Source organism: Onychomys torridus, unplaced genomic scaffold (genome assembly GCF_903995425.1).
Source record: "Onychomys torridus unplaced genomic scaffold, mOncTor1.1, whole genome shotgun sequence".
Lineage (NCBI taxonomy): Eukaryota > Metazoa > Chordata > Mammalia > Rodentia > Cricetidae > Onychomys > Onychomys torridus.
The window spans coordinates 1-18,246 of NW_023412068.1; the positions used below are offsets into that span (position 1 = coordinate 1).

General features: G+C 41.6%; 1 protein-coding gene across 1 annotated transcript; it reads right to left on the reverse strand.

Annotated features, from left to right (window-relative positions):
* Positions 1 to 643: 643 nt before the first annotated feature.
* Positions 644 to 17,745, reverse strand: LOC118575475 (rho guanine nucleotide exchange factor 28-like; the record flags this gene model as incomplete). The annotated part of the gene is made up of 6 exons (XM_036176018.1): positions 17,712 to 17,745; positions 16,444 to 16,565; positions 12,222 to 12,502; positions 7,826 to 8,030; positions 4,787 to 4,898; positions 644 to 686 (listed from the first exon to the last, which is right to left on the reverse strand). Coding segments are annotated over exons 1-6 (797 nt in total), but the record flags the coding sequence as incomplete, so codon positions are not given.
* Positions 17,746 to 18,246: the final 501 nt, after the last annotated feature.

Sequence of the window (18,246 nt, forward strand, 5' to 3'; positions counted from 1 at the left end):
CACAGGGGGCAGGGGCAGGCGTGTAATCCACAGGGGCAGGGGCAGGTGTGTAAGTCCACAGGGGGCAGGGGCAGGCGTGTAAGTCCACAGGGGGCAGGGGCAGGTGTGTGAATCCACAGGGGGCAGGGCAGGCGTGTAAATCCACAGGGGGCAGGGGCAGGTGTGTAAGTCCACAGGGGGCAGGGGCAGGCGTGTAAGTCCACAGCGGGCAGGGGCAGGTGTGTAAGTCCACAGAGGGCCAGGGCAGGCATGTAAGTCCACAGGGGGCAGGGGCAGGCATGTTTATGGTCTTTCCACAACAATCACCTGGCGAACTGTTGCAAGAGAGATACCCCTAGTGATAGAGCAGATCTAGAGGAATCCTGCAGCCTGGGAAGCTGGTGGTCCTCACGGCCCCTTGAGATGTTCAGGCCTAAAATAACCTAAACCAGAGCCCCCTGTCCCCAGCCCTGCAGCCTGTCCCCTGAGTAGAGAAAACAGACATCTGTCTGACTACACTGACTCCAGAGAGGGAATAGTGGGGCTTGGGTAGTTTATTACACAGAAACCTCTCACCAACTATTGGACATATAGGACAAGTGATGTACAGACATTTCCAAAGATAGATCAGTGGACCCTGAAGAAATGGAAACCCTCAACGTACCTTTTTTCTCCTGGTGGCTCTGGAAAACTGTATGATCTCTGTTCTGTAAGGCACACATATAAATAGATAGATAGATAGATAGATAGATAGATAGATAGATAGATAGATAGAGAGAGAGAGAGAGAGAGAAAGAAAGAAAGAAAGAAAGAAAGAAAGAAAGAAAGAAAGAAAGAAAGAAAGAAAGAAAGAAAGAGGAAGGAAGGAAGGAAGGAAGGAAGGAAGGAAGGAAGGAAGGAAGGAAGGAAGGAAGGAAGGAAGGAAGGAAAGATGAACAGCAGTCACTTGTTAGTCTGAGATGCACACATTCACCAAACTTATCATTTTATACATTATACATTATCAGTTAGAAAAAAAACATGAGAGCACTTCATCTTCTGCACCTGAGGTTTTTATTGCTTGCCCTGGTTTGGAGGGGAGAGGGCAATTTGGGAACTTCAGGAGTGTCTAGCATCAGCAAAGGGAAGCCCATAGTTTTGCAAAACAGTATGGAAAAGTGGCTAATTTTGGATGCTTTCTCACTGAAACTTCAACCTTATTTGTAACACTAATCCCCAAGATGGGGAAATCCATTAAACTGCTGTTTTTCAGCAGAGCACTGAGGAAGTCTTGAAGGCCAGCACAGGGAAGGGTCCGTCTTCACACACTACAATGTCACATCCTCAAGCAGCCCAATCAGAGATCTGCTCTGTGGCAGATGGGAAAGAACACTTCCCATTGGCCTGGTAGGGCAGAAGTGCAGGTTTCTGCAAACACCAGTGCCGCCTTGTTTACAGAGTCAGAATACTTACTATGGGTTCTAAGGGGGGGCACTGAGTTAGATGGGGAGAAATGACGGGAGGGAGCAGGCACTGAGGATCACACTACCCACAGAGTGGGGCAATCCTTCACCAGTACAATGCAGAGTGGGGGAAGAGGTGGGCACTGGAACACAGGAGGATGAGCCAGGTACATACACCATGTAAATAAATACCCCAAGTTCTTGTATGTAACAGAAAACCTACTTTGAGAAAAACCAAAGGCTTTTATAGTCGTTGTAAAATGTTTTTTCAAATTAAGTCATGGTTCTTATAAATAATAGGATGACAAGCCAAGAAAATAAGAGAGTCAAGCCTATTAACTTATAAAGTTCATTATAAAGCAACTGGTCATAATTAGATTCCATCCATCAGTTTATAGAAACTTTTAAAGTGTGACATCACTCTACAAATTCTTAATGTAGACTATATTTGGACTTCATAGTGAGGTTATATTTATTATTACAATACTGACAACATTCCTTTCTCTAGAAATCCACAAAATACCAAAAGAAACTATAAAGCTGGGCTTTATTTTAGGTATACAAACATAAAATACTGAAGTTACTGCCATTAAACACTTGACTCAAAATTAATTTTAAAAAAAGAAGGCATGAGAAATAACAGCAGGTAACCCTTCAGAACTGACAAGGAAGACAGAATATGTTGATTAAGAACTAGAAAGAGGGGCTGGAGGGATGGCTCTGTGGTTAAAGTATTTGCTGATTTTGCAGAGGACTTGACTCTAGTTCCCAGCACTCATACTGGGTGGCTCACTACTGTCTGGGTACCTGTACACATAGCACACACACATAACTATACACACAAAATAAATTAAATATAAATAAAAGATTTGAAGAGAATTTCAGAGGACCTGGGTCCAATTCTCAGCACCCACAGGGTGACTCGCAACCATCTGTAATTCCAGTTCCAGGAGATCTGATACCCACTTCTGGCCTCCCTGGCATCAGACATGCACAAGGTGCACATACATTCATGCTAGCAAAACACCTACATACATAGGTAAATTAATAAAAAGTTTTAAAAAGAATTTAAAATAATACAAATGCATCCTAAGTTTGGGTATTTGCATTATGTCTCATACAAGGAAGCATCCCCCTTGGGCAAATGGAGACTTAGTCCCTGTTTAAACAGAGGAAAATTTAGTATTATGCAAAAATTCATCAAGAGAGAAGTAACAACAAAACTAATATCAATTTACTTTTGATTCATTCCATCAAACTAAACAATAGACATTCGAATATGTCCTTGAACTAGACAAGTTTTTGCATCTGTGTTTTGGCTACACAGACACAGTCAAAATTATTTCTTCTCTATTAGGAGGTAAATTACCCTTTGTAGCCCTAAGGGTGTGACTGATCCATAAGTGGGATCAATGGAGTTGGTGACAACTGTACAGTTTCCGTCCATTGGAACCCTCAATTCTCATTCTCCCTCTCTCTCTCCCGCTCCGTCCCCCACCGTGTGTGTGTGTGTGTGTGTGTGTGTGTGTGTGTGTGTGTGTGTGTGTGTGTTGTATTGTATCAAGCTAAACCACGTGGTTCTAATGCTTACCTTCTGGATGCTTTCAAACTTCATTCAAATAGCCCTGTCTTTACATACACTGCTTAGAGACAATACTTTATTTATAGACTAAAGGTGTAACAAAGGAATTGATGTCATCTTTTTTATTCCTTCTAATTCAAATGCACAGATTTAAGCTTTTACTTAAAACTTATAACTTGGGGTTGGGGATTTAGCTCAGTGGTAGAGCGCTTGCCTAGCAAACACAAGGTCCTGGGTTCGGTCCTCAGCTACACACACACACACACACACACACACACACACACACAAAACAAAAAACTTATAACTTAGGGAACTTTTTCCATAACACTCAACTTCCTTTGTGCCATCAGGTCACTAATTTCAAAGCTTCCAGGTTGGAATAACCACAGTGCTAATGGTAAGGCACCCATACAGCACACTGACCAGAAGATCCCAGTGTGCTTTCCAAATGGCAATAGTGTGAAACTAAGTCACCAGCTAGTCTATTAATGAAAAGCTGTCAAGGTACTATTAAAGGGACCTGAATCCAAGGCTGACAGAAGTCTTGGAGAGCCAAGAAAAACCCATGAAATGAAGAGGGAAATGCAGAGCAAACGTCTAACTTCTAGTAGCTGTTGTAGCCATTTTTATTCTCTCTGAGGACTTTTAGAAACACAAATGACCAGTCATCCTTCTCTGCTAATAATGCATCCCAGAAGAAAAGGGATAAACACAAAGCAACACTGGCTGGGTTGCTCATGTCTCGTCTGTCTTATTCGCGCAGCAGAGCTTGCTGGGTTACTTAGCACATGTCAGCACTTTGGAACAGCATCTCCAAGCTCGAAGGCTAGCATCTCAGTATTGTTCCACACGATGTCAACGATGCAAAATAGTAGTAAAACCAGACCAAAGTAAGAAAGAGAAGAAAGGGGAAAGGGAAGACCCTTAAACGCTGCATGCTGGGGGAGCTGAGAGTCCTGACTGAGACCTGCAGCTTGCTTTTGGATGGCTCAAGGAGAAAAGAAGGGCATTGTCTGATGTACTGAAGTTTATTTTTTTATTAAACTATTATGCATTTCACACAGACACGAACACTCCCATATCAGCCTATTACACAAGAATCTGTTCCCAGGAAGTGTGAAGTAATTACATTTCAAAGCAAAGTTTGAATCGAGGGCGCTGGATGAAGGCAGCTCCCAGTAGAACTGCATTGCTCATAGGTTTTCTACGATATTAAAGTCTTATAAATCATTGATAGCAGAATTCCCTTTTGACAATTAAACACACTCCTCTGGTGTGCATCCTTTCTTGGAGCTATGCTACATTTTCGTATAAAGTTTAGCGTATAAACGTTTCATCTGCCTCCCTTACGTTGCTGCTCTTCCTCCAAATGCTGAGATGTATTGTGAACACACTATTATTTCAACTCTCCCAAGGCCTGGGCTAAGTGAGGAAGGAGCAACTCCATTCTGCCCTGCTGGTCTGCCTCTGAGGAGCTGCCCCCAGCACTGTACCTATAGGACCAAAGTAATTCTCAGAATTTACTTAAGTAAAATCCTAAGGCCCCCACAGTAATATACCTGGAGTCCATTCTTACTTGTAGCATCCTTAAGATCAATGCTTTACTAAACAACAGAGAAGTGGGCATGTATGTATAATTTTATCAAAATTGAATCTACAACGGCTGATGTCCAACAAGGAAAAGATTTTACTCCGCTTAGAAAAAATCAGTGTGAATGTGGAAGTGAAACTCGTCTGTTCTGGAATTGAATGAGTTCAACGTCAGATAGTAGACAGGGCTTACCTTCACCTGAACTGCACACTGTGAAATCACGCACTAGCCGGGATTTTCCGGAAGAGATTTTGGGTGATGAGCAGGAATATGAACGTGAGCGAATCCCCGAAAGCAGGGACTCCTATGAAAGATAGCAACGTCACATAATCACCATCACCGAACAAAACCCCAACCCGTTCATTTCATCTGTGCAATTGTTTATTTGTCTAGGAACTGAACCCAGGGCCTTGTGCATGCTGGGGAAGCACTCTATCACAGAACTACATCCTCAGCCCCATGCTCTGCTGCTCATTTTGAGACATGCTCTCACTGAGTTGCCCAGGCTGGCACTGAGCTTGGGTTAGTCTGTCTGGGTCTCCCATGTAGCTGGGCACATTTTTTTACACCATCTTCTCAATTATTTGTTGTTTGCCTCTCAAAACTTTTCCAGGGTTGTCCTTTTTATCTAATGCTTGGATAAACTTAAGCTTTGTGGAATAGTTCTCACACGTGTAAAAGAATACCATTGTACCATGTCAACAAGTTGGTTAAAAATGAGAAAATTAAGTCACATGACTTTTTCTCTGAATGTTCAACCATGGCTTTAATTTGTTTTTTACACAGATTATTACTTTTTTGTTATTTTATACTTCTGCATTTAAACAAAATTATATACTGAGATCTCCTTCCTTAAGCAATTTTAGAAAGTAGTGAAATACCGACATTCAATTATAAGAGGTTTTAAGCTTTCAAATGGCTGTTTAAGTTTATAATGTTAAGGAAAGTCCATGTGAGTCCTGGTTGTTCATCTGGGCCCACTGTCTAATAGACTTTCCATCTGTCCTTCCCAGATTGATGCTGTCAATGATTTGTAAGACTTTAATATCATTTCTTTTAAATGACCCACCATTTTTGTTTCTGTTTCCCAATTATGTGTTCTTTTTACTATTATATTTGCAACATATATAAAAATGAAAGATGGCAAGGTAATTAAAACATGGTTCTCTTACATGTTCCATAAATTTTTGATGAATATGCAACAGAAATTCATTAAAGCCATTATGGTATCTAACTCCTATTCCACAGAGGCCTTAGCATGGATCCTGCCCCTGTATTTTTGAGGTATCATTTACGGTGAGAGTTCAGAGAAAGGGATGCAGAATCCTTTACTAAAATTAAGCCATTACAAACTGTCCTGCATGACAGCTGGTCCTGCCTATTCTTCCTAAGTGAAAACACATGCTTCCTTGGCAGTCATTGGCTAAAGCGCTCAGGGCAAAGCTGATCACAGAAGCCTCGCCTGGCTCCCAAGGGCCTTGGCTTTGCTGCCTTATCTAGAAGCGCCCACTGGGCCCAGAGGCTGAGTCACTGGATGTTGAGGTGTACTCTAGCTTGAGCAGGGAATGAGCCATGTGGAGCCCACTAGGTGACATCCTCTTCACTGAAGTCACGCATAGCAGCCATTGTTCATGACAATGGAACTCTGAAAACTGTCCAAACCGTTTTGGCAATGTTATGCTGGGTAATTACAGAGGCAAGACAAGCTGTGCTATACAGCACAGAATCTTCTTTAGGAACTGTTTCCAAAGAGCTATGTTTCATTCCAAGGAACGATAAGGTTTGCACATTCTATCCAAAACTCAAAACTAGCTAGTACTAGCATTCACAACCATAGTCATTTCTTTCTTCAATGGTATTCACCCACACTTCTATTCTTATTACCCAGAATTATCAGATGATGTTCAGGTTCAAATGATAAGTATAGACTTCCAGGTTACAGAGGGAAAAAGATTCAGTGAGGGGGTTAGAAGACCATAATTTGAGGAATGGCATATGACCAACCTATGGCCACCTAGACAAAACTCTAATCCTTTCAAAACATAAAATAAAAGTACTGTTTATTTCCTAGATGGGCGAAGAAAAACTTGCACATACAGAAAGTTATTTTGTATATTACAGGTTATACTGTGAAAGTAAGGCATCATCTTACTAACCAACATGCTCTTGGTAGAACCCTGGCATTTCACACATTGTTTTACAGTAGTGAATACAATTTAAGAAGAAAATGAGTGGATTACAACAGCACTCAAATAGAAAAAACATACATGTATGTTCAAACAGAAGAGTTTGTCTTGAAAAACTGTATTAAAGTATTTATTTTTAATACATTTATTTGTTTATTTTACATCCTGGCCACAGTCTCCCCTCCCTCCTCTCCTCCCAGTCCCTTCCTCCCATCCACCCCTTCTGTTCCCATCCCCCAGTCTACTCCTCCTCCATTTCTGTTTAGGAAAGGGCAGGGCTCCCATGAGTATCAACAAAACATGGCATATCAAGTTTCAGTAAGACTAAGCGCCTCCCTCTGTATTAAGACTGGGAAAAGTGACCCAGTATGAGTAAGGTCCCAAAAGCCTGTAGAAGGGCCAGGAACAGCCCCTGTTCCCACTGTTAGGAGTCCCACAAGAAGACCAAGCTACGCAACTGTAACATATATGCAGAGTGCCTAGGCTAGTCCCATGCAGACTCCCTGGTTGTGAGTTCCGCCTCTATGAGCCCTGATGAGCCCATGAAGCTCATAAAATTATAAAGAAGAGTAAAACTTCAAGATGGCAAAGTGAATGGCATTGGAGATTAGCTTGTGAAGCCAGGAACGCCCAGCAGATGTCACCTCTGACTTAGTGACATCACCTACCTCCTTGCCTGGACCAGACTAAAGATTATATGTGCAAAACAACGTGATCACTGACACCAGCATCACCAATTTTCCTCCCTCTGTGTCAGGAAGGGGAGCAGGGATATCACATGAAATAGTAACATTTCCCAAGTAAAACATAAAAACAACATGTTCTCCTTGTGGGTCAGTAACATCAACCAACTGCTGGAAGAGTTATAAAGATGAAAATGGAGTCGTAGAGAGTGAAAAACAGATAGCACACAAGTCCCTCCTGACTCATACACAAGTATTTCCTCTGGGGGCAGAAGACAGAGTCTGTTCTGTAGGTAGAGATGGGTGCATTGAGAACACGGTCTGTGCATTTACAACAAGTAAACAAACACCCAGGAGAATACCTTGGAATGCAGAGTACTTGAGAGAGAAAGTGACTCAGTCCTGGAGATGTTACAGTCTGGTTCCATGTTGGTCTCGAAAGAATCCAGTTCATCCCCACTGGGAAGCCCGGTTCTCGAGGAACTCTGAGAGCCCACAGCATAGCAGATGGGGGGCTCAGAGTGTCCTTCCCCTTCACTGTCAGCAACCAGGGCATCCAGGCTGGAACTAGAGCATGAAATAAGTCACTTGGTGAGCAGTCAGACAGACGCTGGGTTTTGTTTTTCTGTGTTCAGATTCTCTCACTGGTGTGAGATGCAATGAATGGCCATGTAATTTCTCACTGATACTGCTTTTTATACTTTCTCCTCTGGGTCTCTTTTTAAAGAAAACTTTCTATTTTTTTCTTTTCTTTGTGTGTGCACAAGTAGGTGGGTGTGTGGATGTGTCAGGGAATAATGTGCAAGAGTTAGATCTTTCCTACCACCATATGGAACCTGGGGATCACATTCAGGTTGTCATGGTTGGTGGCATTAGCCACCTGCTGAGCCTTCTCACTAGCCTTTTAAACAAAATTTCATGTGTCCCCCAAATGGATATTCCTACCTGACAAAAGCTATTTTGTTGTAGAATATTAATTTAATTAGGCAAGGATGTGTTACATGTGTTTATGCTGCAGAATATTACTTTAACTGTGTAAAAGTGTGTTGATTTTATTTGTGCTGCATTTGTTTAATGAGGTAAGGATGTGTGTTTAAGTCTATAAAGATAAAGATGTGTTGCATTTGTTTCACCTTGCCTGCCTAAGGCACCTGATTGGTCTAAATAAAGAGCTGAATGGCCAGTAGCTGGGCAGGAGAGGGATAGGCGAGACTGGTGGGCAGACAGAATAAAAAGAAGGTTCAGGAGAGGGAAGAAGAATGAGAAAAGGAGGAGGAGAGAATGAGGGACATGCCTGGGGCAAGAAGCCAGGCAGACACCAGACAGACAGACATAGAAAAGCAGTAAAAGTAAGATATATAGAAAGAAAGAAGGTAAAATGCCCCGAGGCAAAACACAGATGAACAGAAACAGGTTAAGTTAAAAGAGCTAGCTAGAAAAGGAGCTAAGCTAAGGCTGAGCATTCAGAACTAATAAGAAGTCTCTGGGTCATGATTTGGGAGCTGGTTGGTGGCCCAAAAGAAAAAGCCTGATACACCATTTCAATTACTTTACAAAAGTGGGTTTGATGGTGACAACCTCACTATTTTTGTTTTGTAAACATAATTATTATCAGGCCTATATAGCAATCCTTCACATACTGAACATGCCTGCAATGCTGATCCATTGAGTTGTTTGTGCAGCAGGCCAACAACACAGGGAAGATGCAGATGGCATCCCCTCAGCTGGAAAGCCAGGAGGGCAGAGTTGAGCATAAGGAGAGACAGCAAAGAGCTCACCGCAGGGGAACAAGGGTCAGAGAGAAACTACATGGGAAGCCTCAAGCCATCAACATAAGATGGTCATTTTCAGAGACTTACTGTTAAGGATTCTGTCTCAGAAGGAAGTAAAGATTCTCCCTACTCTAATGTTTTTCTATTTAACTTTTATAACCATAGCATCAAAGGACAGAATGTGTCTGCCCACTTTCAAGGTTCAGTCCCTCAAAACATTTATGTTTAAACCATTCCACCAAGCATCAATGCCTGGGTGGCCATGGGTAGTCATGGGTGGTTATGAGGGGTCATGGGGGTCATGGGGAGTCACAGGTGGCCATGGGCGGCCATGGGTGGTCATGAGGGGTCATGGGGGGGTCACAGGTGGCCATGGGGGATCATGGGGGATCACAGAGGGTCATGAGGGTTCATGAGTGGCTATGGGAGGTCATGAGTGGCTATGGGTGACCATGTGTGGTCATGGGGGGCCATGGGGGGTTTCCAAGGAGGATTCTTCTTCCAAGAACTCACTGAGTGTCTTATTCTTAGCACCGAGCAGAAAAGAGAATTGGAGGCACACTTCTATTTTACTTATTTCAACATCCAAATATCTTGGAGTCTGTTAGATTCTTGTTTTTTTTTTTTTTTTCTTTAGTGAAAAACAAAACTCAGTGTGAAGAAAATACTCCTGTTAAATGTTAACCATCAGAGCTTGCTGCCTGTGTTCTCAGCTTGTCGTCTCTGCTCTGGTGAAATGGATTCTCACTGGCAGCCTGTAGCAATATGCTACTGTGGGTGCACGGCCTTCCAGTTACAGGACAAGCTTATCTCTATGAAGAGGCCATGGATGCTCCAATATTACATTATTTTCAACATCAGAAAACATTCACCACTTATAATCATATCCCATCAATAGGATATGAGGTCAATTCATTGGGCTGTGACCAGAGGTAATGGATTTACAATAACATAAACTAGAAGATACTAGAGTATACTCAATACGCCATTGCATAAAACTGCTTAAATTCTGGAGGAGGGAGGTGATGAAAAGGTGACTTTTTAAAGAAAAAAATGGGGATTATGATGAAACAGAAGGGGGTCTGAGGTGTGTAAGTTTTAAAATGAAGCAAATGGTTGTTCCCTATTACCTAAGTTTTTGTCATTTAATATTTTAAAATAGGTGTCTTATGGTTTATTTTTCCTTTATTTTCTCAAAAGAGCTACGGACTTTAAGTAATATTACATCTCGTACATACTGAATTGTTGGAGGTTTTCTCAGAAAGTTGATTTTTATGGTAAAAAGTCATAGAAGGAAAAGGCTCACAAACAGACTACAGAGTGTGAAGGATCTGTCAGGGAATTCCAGTCACACAGGCAATGCCTCTGTGGCCACAGCTGCTCTCACGGCCGACCACTGATAGTGCTGTGTAGCCCAGGCTGACCTTGAACCTGCAATCCTCCTACTTCTGTCTCCTGAGTGCTGGCTTAGTTTTTCTGGTACTCTAAAAAGGAAAAACTCTATCTGTAGCAAGGAAATGTTTAAAACTTCCTACAACAGGACCATGGAAACCTAAGTTTGAAATTCTGGGGAATATTTTCATAAAAAGACCAGAATAACCATTTTGACTTTTTCTACCTTATATTTCTCAAATGTCTCTTTAAATAACCCACTTCTTGAGATCTGAGGGGCACTTAACAGACCCAGAAGATTCTGCCAGGATGTATTAAATCACATACAATGGAACTGTATGCTGCTGGCCTACACTGGTGGCTTCTTATCCCCAGTATACAGGTTCAAAGCCCCAAAGACCCTACAGTACAATTAAAATAACCACTCTCCAGCATCTACAAAACTGTAAGATAAAACACAAACACAAGGTGAGGATGTTAGGACTTGCAGTCAAAATACCCTTCAACATCAATACTCGGCATTTTAAAAAACTCAGTTTGTAGATTCACACAAAATATACCCAGTGGATAGTGTCCACGGACACTCATCCCCTCCCTGTCTCTTCTGGATCAACTATAGCTCTTCTGAGAATATGTTCATCTACATGCATGTTCATTTACAGACAAACACTTACATATACTTAAATACGCTACGTTCACCTTGATTCATAACTTCTCATGTGAAAATGTACACAGAATCACAGGGTTAGGATATGTGAAAAAATAGATTAACGGCTAAAGAAAGTGGATACTGGCTTATTTCCTAAAGAAAATGGACATATAGACATAGAAAGCATGAACACACACAAATATATGTCATCATGACAATAGTAATTTTTTTAAATGCTATTTCATGTATACCAGAAGACAATAAAGCCTTGATGAGCCCACCCAACTTGAAACACAAATGCTCACCAGTGCAGGCAAGGTCCATCTAGCCCGCTGGCCTTCTCTCACGAGTGGCAGCAACTGTCTTGAATTTAGGGAATTTCCCCTCCCCCCCACTCTCTCCTTTCTCTTTATAGTTTATGCACATATGCAATAAATTGTCTTATTTTCCATTCTATAAAAATTAAATCTGTTTATGTAGCTCACTTCTTTCAACTTCATGCCTTTGATTATGCAGATTATGTATACACACTTGTCTTTAATTCCTTTTCTTGAACTATGCAGTACTCCATTTGTACAGTTTAAGACTGTGTAACTACATATCCAGTCCCCAGTTATTTCCTACTGCTACAAATACTAATGGATTGGTCTGCTAGTAAACAGCAGATAATGCAGGTAATTTTCCATACGTGTTACCCACTGCCCTTCTCTCCACTGCCATTGTATCCATGCCACAAACATGGTCATGTCAGACTTTTCCGTTTCTACAAATCTACTCAGTGTTGTGGTTTTCCTTTACTGCATTTTTGCTGGCTTTCTTAACTGCCTTCCTTTCAAATGGATATATACAGGAAATAAAAGGGGGTAACATCTTGATATAGAGAAAGTGACGAGGACACCTTTCCCCCAGTTCCCTGCGGTTTTCTTCCAGAAAGAAGCATCTCACCTTCTTTTCTTGAGCTGACTCTGCTCCTTTTCAAATTCATGAAGACCGAAAGAGAGGTTCAGATTAGAAGTGTGGGAACCGGCCAGTGAGGTGCAGGGCTGCAGGGCTGCAGTGTCCGCTGTCCCCTCACTGTCCTCACTGAATGGATGCCCACAGGGACTGCTGGCAGGAGGAAGGATGTGCTTGCAAGCCTCAGGCCCCAGAGTGGACCTCATGGATTCGGGGCTGGTATGGGCAGAGAGTCCCTCTATGTTTATATAGTTGATGTCCAAATCGCCAACCTGGACATTGGAAGAGAACAAATACCAAACAAAAACAGGAAGGAGTGGTTTAATTAAAATCAACAAAACCGCCAGAATTTTTTTTAAAAATCCACCACACTTATCTTTTTCTTCTCTTTTGTGCTTTATGTAACCAGAGAATTCCTTTATGATGTGTTTGTGTTCACGTGGCCTGTCCCATGATCCTCTATCACTAGCCCATAATTCTCAAAAGGAAGAAGGCTAGCCTATAAATTAAGCAGAGCCTTGCTGTCCTTTTAACACTATGAATCACTACCTCAAAATGGGGGGCATATGTTGTTAAATACCCGAGAAAACACCAAAGAGAACCAGCTGTACTCAAAACACAGTTCATAAGAATTGTCATGGTGGGTACATAAGTCTGAGTTTCTCTAATAAATATCACTAAATGAAGAACATATCAAACGACATAAAAAGTACATTGTATAACTTGAAGATTTTTTAAATGTCCAAACCTCAAATTACCTGTAAATAAAACAAGCATTAAAGCCAGCAAGCAACACTGTATTCATAGCGGAAGACCCAGCAGAGAGTAAAAGAGACCTGGGAAGAACAAGCAGGGGACTGGCAGGAAGTCAGAGGGGAACCTGAAATTTATCTACACGCACTGGTAACAGAAGTCCATGCTGCATGCATGGGAAAGAGCCCTGGTTGATCAAAACACTTCTCTGAGACACAGGCTTGCATGTGCTTGTGAATTAGGGGAGGTTGTCCACAGGCATCATCTCAGGACAGAGAGAGAAAATGAAGAGAGCCACCCCCCTTGTAGAGGGGGCTAGAGGAGCTCCATGGTAGAGAGCAGCCCAGCAAATGCAAAACCCTGGATTCAATTCCCAGCACCAAAGAGCAAAGGGATGAAGGGAGGGAAAGGCAGCATGAGTGGGACTGTTAGGGTCCTACATCATCAGCTGTCATCTTAATAATTTATACAACGAAAACCAACAGCAAATGCTCCAGGAAGCAAGTGAGACTCCAAGAGTAACAGGAAGGGCTGAGGTGATACCTCAGTAGAAGTGCTGAGGACCTGAATTCTAATCCCCAGAACCCATATAAAAGCGAGCCATGGTGATGTGCGTCTGTGACCCCCAACAATTAGAGGGAAGAGATGAAGGACGCCCATAGTCTAGCTGAGCCTGTCCTAACTGTATAAACTTGGCAATCCTTTTCTATGTTTAGTGAATTGGGCTGTCTGCATTCTCCTTTTCTAATTTGTTTCATGTTATTAAAGCAGTATTTCTTTTACGTAAAGTAGTCATAAACAAAAATTATATCCTAAGTTCATCTTTGAGGTTTATTTTTTTTCAATTTTAGTGCATTTTTTAACATTGCAATGACAGTTTCCCATGCAAAGTTGAAACATTCACAATAGTTAGGGTAAATCAAAGTAGGATTGATAATCTGTCTTGTGAAGCTTAGAACAAGATGGAATAAAAACTCAAAAAGTTCACTGAAATTATGGAGATCACATAATAAAATAAAACATCTAATTAAGGGCTGGAGAGATGGCTCAGTGGTTAAGAGCACTGACTGCTCTTCCAGAGGTCCTGAGTTCAATTCCCAGCACCCACATGGTGGCTCACAACCATCTGTAATGATGAGATCTGGTGCCATCTTCTGGCCTGCAGTCATACATGCTGTATACATAATAAATAAATAAATCTTTAAAAAAATCTAATTAAGACAAGAAATATCTGTATACTGAAAACTATAAAACACTGATGAAAGAATTTTTAAAAGACAAAGAGAAATGCAAAGATGGCCTTGTGCTCACAGGCAGAAGAAGCTGGTGTCCTCTGACCTCCACATTCACACTGTGGTTTATGCACACCTGGACACACACACACACACACACACACACACACACACACACACACACTGAGCAATAAAAATCAATTTTTAAATGAGCAAAAGGCCTAAACAGACATTTTTCTAAGATTCCCTAATGGCCACTATGCACATGAAAAGATGTCTACTAACACCAGTGTAAACCAACCCCACAGCAAAGTGTCATGTTAAAGCTGTCAGCAGAAGAGACTTAGCGAGGGGGCAGAGAAGGGAGCCCTGGCACACTTTTGGTGGAGGGTGTAAATTAGCACGGCCATCATTGAAAACGTTTGTGGAACACGTTTTGTACACTGTAAAGATGTGCTGCTCTCACTGGTTTCATAAAGAGCCAATAGCTATGCAGGAAGAGGTTAGGCAGGGCTCAAGGAGAGCGTAAGCTCACTGGAATGAAGAGGGCCAAGTTGCAAGGAGACGTGGGAAGAAGCAAGATGAACACACTGTACTGAAGAAAGGTACCACCATATGGTAAAACGCAGATAGGAAATATGAGTTAATTTAAGTTATGAGAGCTAATTAGCAACAAGCATAAGCTATTGGCCAAGCATTTATAATTAATAAAAGTTTCTGTGTGGTTATTTGGGAACTGTCTGGCAGGAAAGGATATTACACCTACAGAAAACAGCAAAGATTCCTCAAAATACTCAAAATACAACAAGCATTCAATCCAGAAGGTACCATTCTAGGTATAAACCTGGGAAAACAGAATCACTCTCCTTGAGAAGTGTCTCTGCTCTCACTTGTACAGAAGCATTATTCATGGTTTCACAATGCATATGAATCTCAACACATCACCTTGTTTGTATATTTCAGTGTGTATTATTTTTGTCAACTATCCCCCAAAAGAGCTAGGAAATAAATCTTATATGTTATCACAAACATAATAAACCTTACAGGTAACTATTCATTTATGTCTGAGTGTGGCTAATGCACACAGTCTGATCATCCCGAACCTGAAAGGCTCACTCCATACTCCCAACCTAGATTTCTGTAGGTACAACTCATATTCAGATGCTTTATGTCAACACAGCCACAATGGTTATTTATAGCTGATATTGATTCTGATTTATTCATTTCTCCATCATTTTGGATTCCACCCCAGGCTTTGCCATTTATAGTATGCATGTATTGTAACACTGCTTCCTGACACAAAGCCAAAGAGTGGAGCACTCAACTACAAGTTGAAACAAAGATCTATTAGACAAGGGAAATGGTAAAATACCTTAATGTCCATTTCGTGTGTGCGTGCCTGTGTGAATGTGTGCATGTGTGTACATGTGGACATGTCTGTATGTCATGTCTATATGGAGATTACTTTTCAAGGTAGCAGGTGAAGGTGGGAATCTCATTTTGTTAAAATTATCCAAGAAAATCCCATAAGATTCTGCCAAATTAGGATGTGAAAAAAATTCACATTTATAAGAATATTTAATTTTTATAAATACAAAAAAAGCTTCAAGATGACTGAGTTGAAGAACAGAACCAAAGGTGAGTAGAACTGATGCGCCTAAGCTCTGCTCTGAGCTTGAGCCCACACATCTCTGCTGGGGAAGGAGGGGAGAAATTCTAAACGCTCCAGCTTCCCAGTGATGGGATATTGTTCTGTTTGCACATCAAAGTTCTACAATCTCAATACACATCAGCTGGCATGTTACAGGGGTGAATGACGATCATGTGACCACATCAAATGGGCTGGGAACAGGTATCTACCTACTCATTACTGCCTGTTAGATTTAAATACATACATCGCCGCCCCCCACCACCACCTCCATATATACACATACAGGACGGAAGGAGCACTTATTGAGAATCTGTGTGAATGCTATTGGCCACTCATTGCCATTTCCTGTTTGGCTCCACCAAAGAGCTTTCTCGTTCCTCCTGGCTGTTCTCAAGATCTGCCCCTTCCAGTGCCCCTTGGTGGGGTAAGATATTCTGTGTCCCAAGAAAGAACCCAAGAGGGAGCTTAATCTAGAATTCTCAAATGATCACAAAAAAGCAAGAAGCCCAATGCCCCAGCCCTCTCTCTCATCTGGAGGAGTGGTTCAAATACCCCTGGTCACTTCTGCATGCCTTACCTGATCAATCACCATACAGTTAGCATAGACTTCATCACCCCCATTCAGCACATCAGAGAGCTGGCCCACAGCAAGGGACGTTGGGGCATGCTTGGATTTTTTGAGGCCATCAAAGGAGTGATCTAGAAGAAAATGAACAGAATTGAGAAATTTATCAAGTATGGACAATTCATCTTACACCAAGTCTTGCCTTCTTGGTCCAACAAACAACAAAAAGCATTTTAACATGGTATTTCCTATACTCTTACCTTAAGCATTACAGTGCAAGTACTTTCTCTTCTATCCCTAAATCTTCTCAGTTATCTAGAACTTGAATAGTTCTAGACAGATAAATATTAGCCCACTGCAAGCATGGATTCCCCCTTCATGGGAGATCTTTAAATTCTCACACATTAAACTCTACTCCATTTCCTTTACTAATCACATGGAAGCATTAGTTAGTGTCATACTTCTCAAGTGTTTGACAGGTTCAGACTGGATGAGTCACTAATGATGGAAAGACAGCACCAAGCCCAGCAGTGGTGGCTCCGGATCAGCCACAAACCCTCCCAGGTGGCTCTTCCCTTTTTGAGCGACAGAAATGGCTTTTCTTGCTTCCATGGTCTCCGCTTTGCTTCAAACAGAAAAGTTGTTCACAGTGGGGTCCTGGAGTACTGAGATGCTACTGTATTTGCAGAGAGCACAGAGTTCAAGGCAATAAAACTCCTGCAAGCCAGAGGCCTGGCTTCCTGCGCCCAGTCTGTTTATTCAATCTCCAGACACCTCCGTGGAGACTTCCCATCTGTAAGAGCAGAGTAACACCACTCTTGGCTTTGTGTGCTTACGGCAGTGAAATCAGTCTGGACACGTACAGCAGTTGACAGTAAGTGCTCCATGAATATGATATGTTACTGTTATTAATGTTTTGCTGTCATTCTTAAGATCTTTAATTATGATCAGTATGAAGTACAAGGATAATAACACAAACCATAGTATTGTATCTGTAAGTGATGGGGTAAATTCATGGTATAGCCACACACAGTGCTACTTAGCAAGTTTTCTTGGATACAAAAGGGAAAGAATGATGCTGGGTATGGTGGCACATGCCTTCAAAGCCAGCAGGGAGGCAGACACAGGTGGATCTCTGTGTGTTTGAGACCAGCTTGATTAACATAGCAAGTTCTAGGCCAGCCAGGGCTACATAGTAAGACCCTATCTTAAAAACAAAACAAGGGGTCAGTATGTCCCAAAGCCATTAGAATTGGCAAGTATCTCCCTGCCTGTCTTACCCCTGCCACAGGGTAAAATCAGAGTGTGATTCATGACTACTGGGTTGATGTTCTATATTTAAAAATTCCATTTTTCCACAGAAAGTCTAGAGGACATAAAAGATATAAAGACAAATAGATTGAACAAACCAAATGGCCCTGGCTTCAGGTTACAAATCTAGATCTACTTACCCCCACAGAACACTAAAATTAACTTTTATTAAGCTTCTTAAGAAAATATACAAAATGGAAGGAAGTGTTTTCTTCTAACCATAGTTGATTATTTTATTAATTTATTTAACTAGCTAGCAATGTAATACATACAAAGCCCACAGGCACTTCGCGAGTATGACCTTTATGATCAATGGCTATACCCATTCATTCTAATTACACGGAAGAGGCTCCATTAGTTATAAATCAAGGATGCAGCAAAACACTTTCACCGTTCTGATCATTTGTCATTCTGAAAAATGTTTGAAGGCAGTCACAAATAATACAACATGGCTTTGTGGCATGTGATTAATCAGCTGGGCTGGTCTATGGTGTTTTGCTTTTG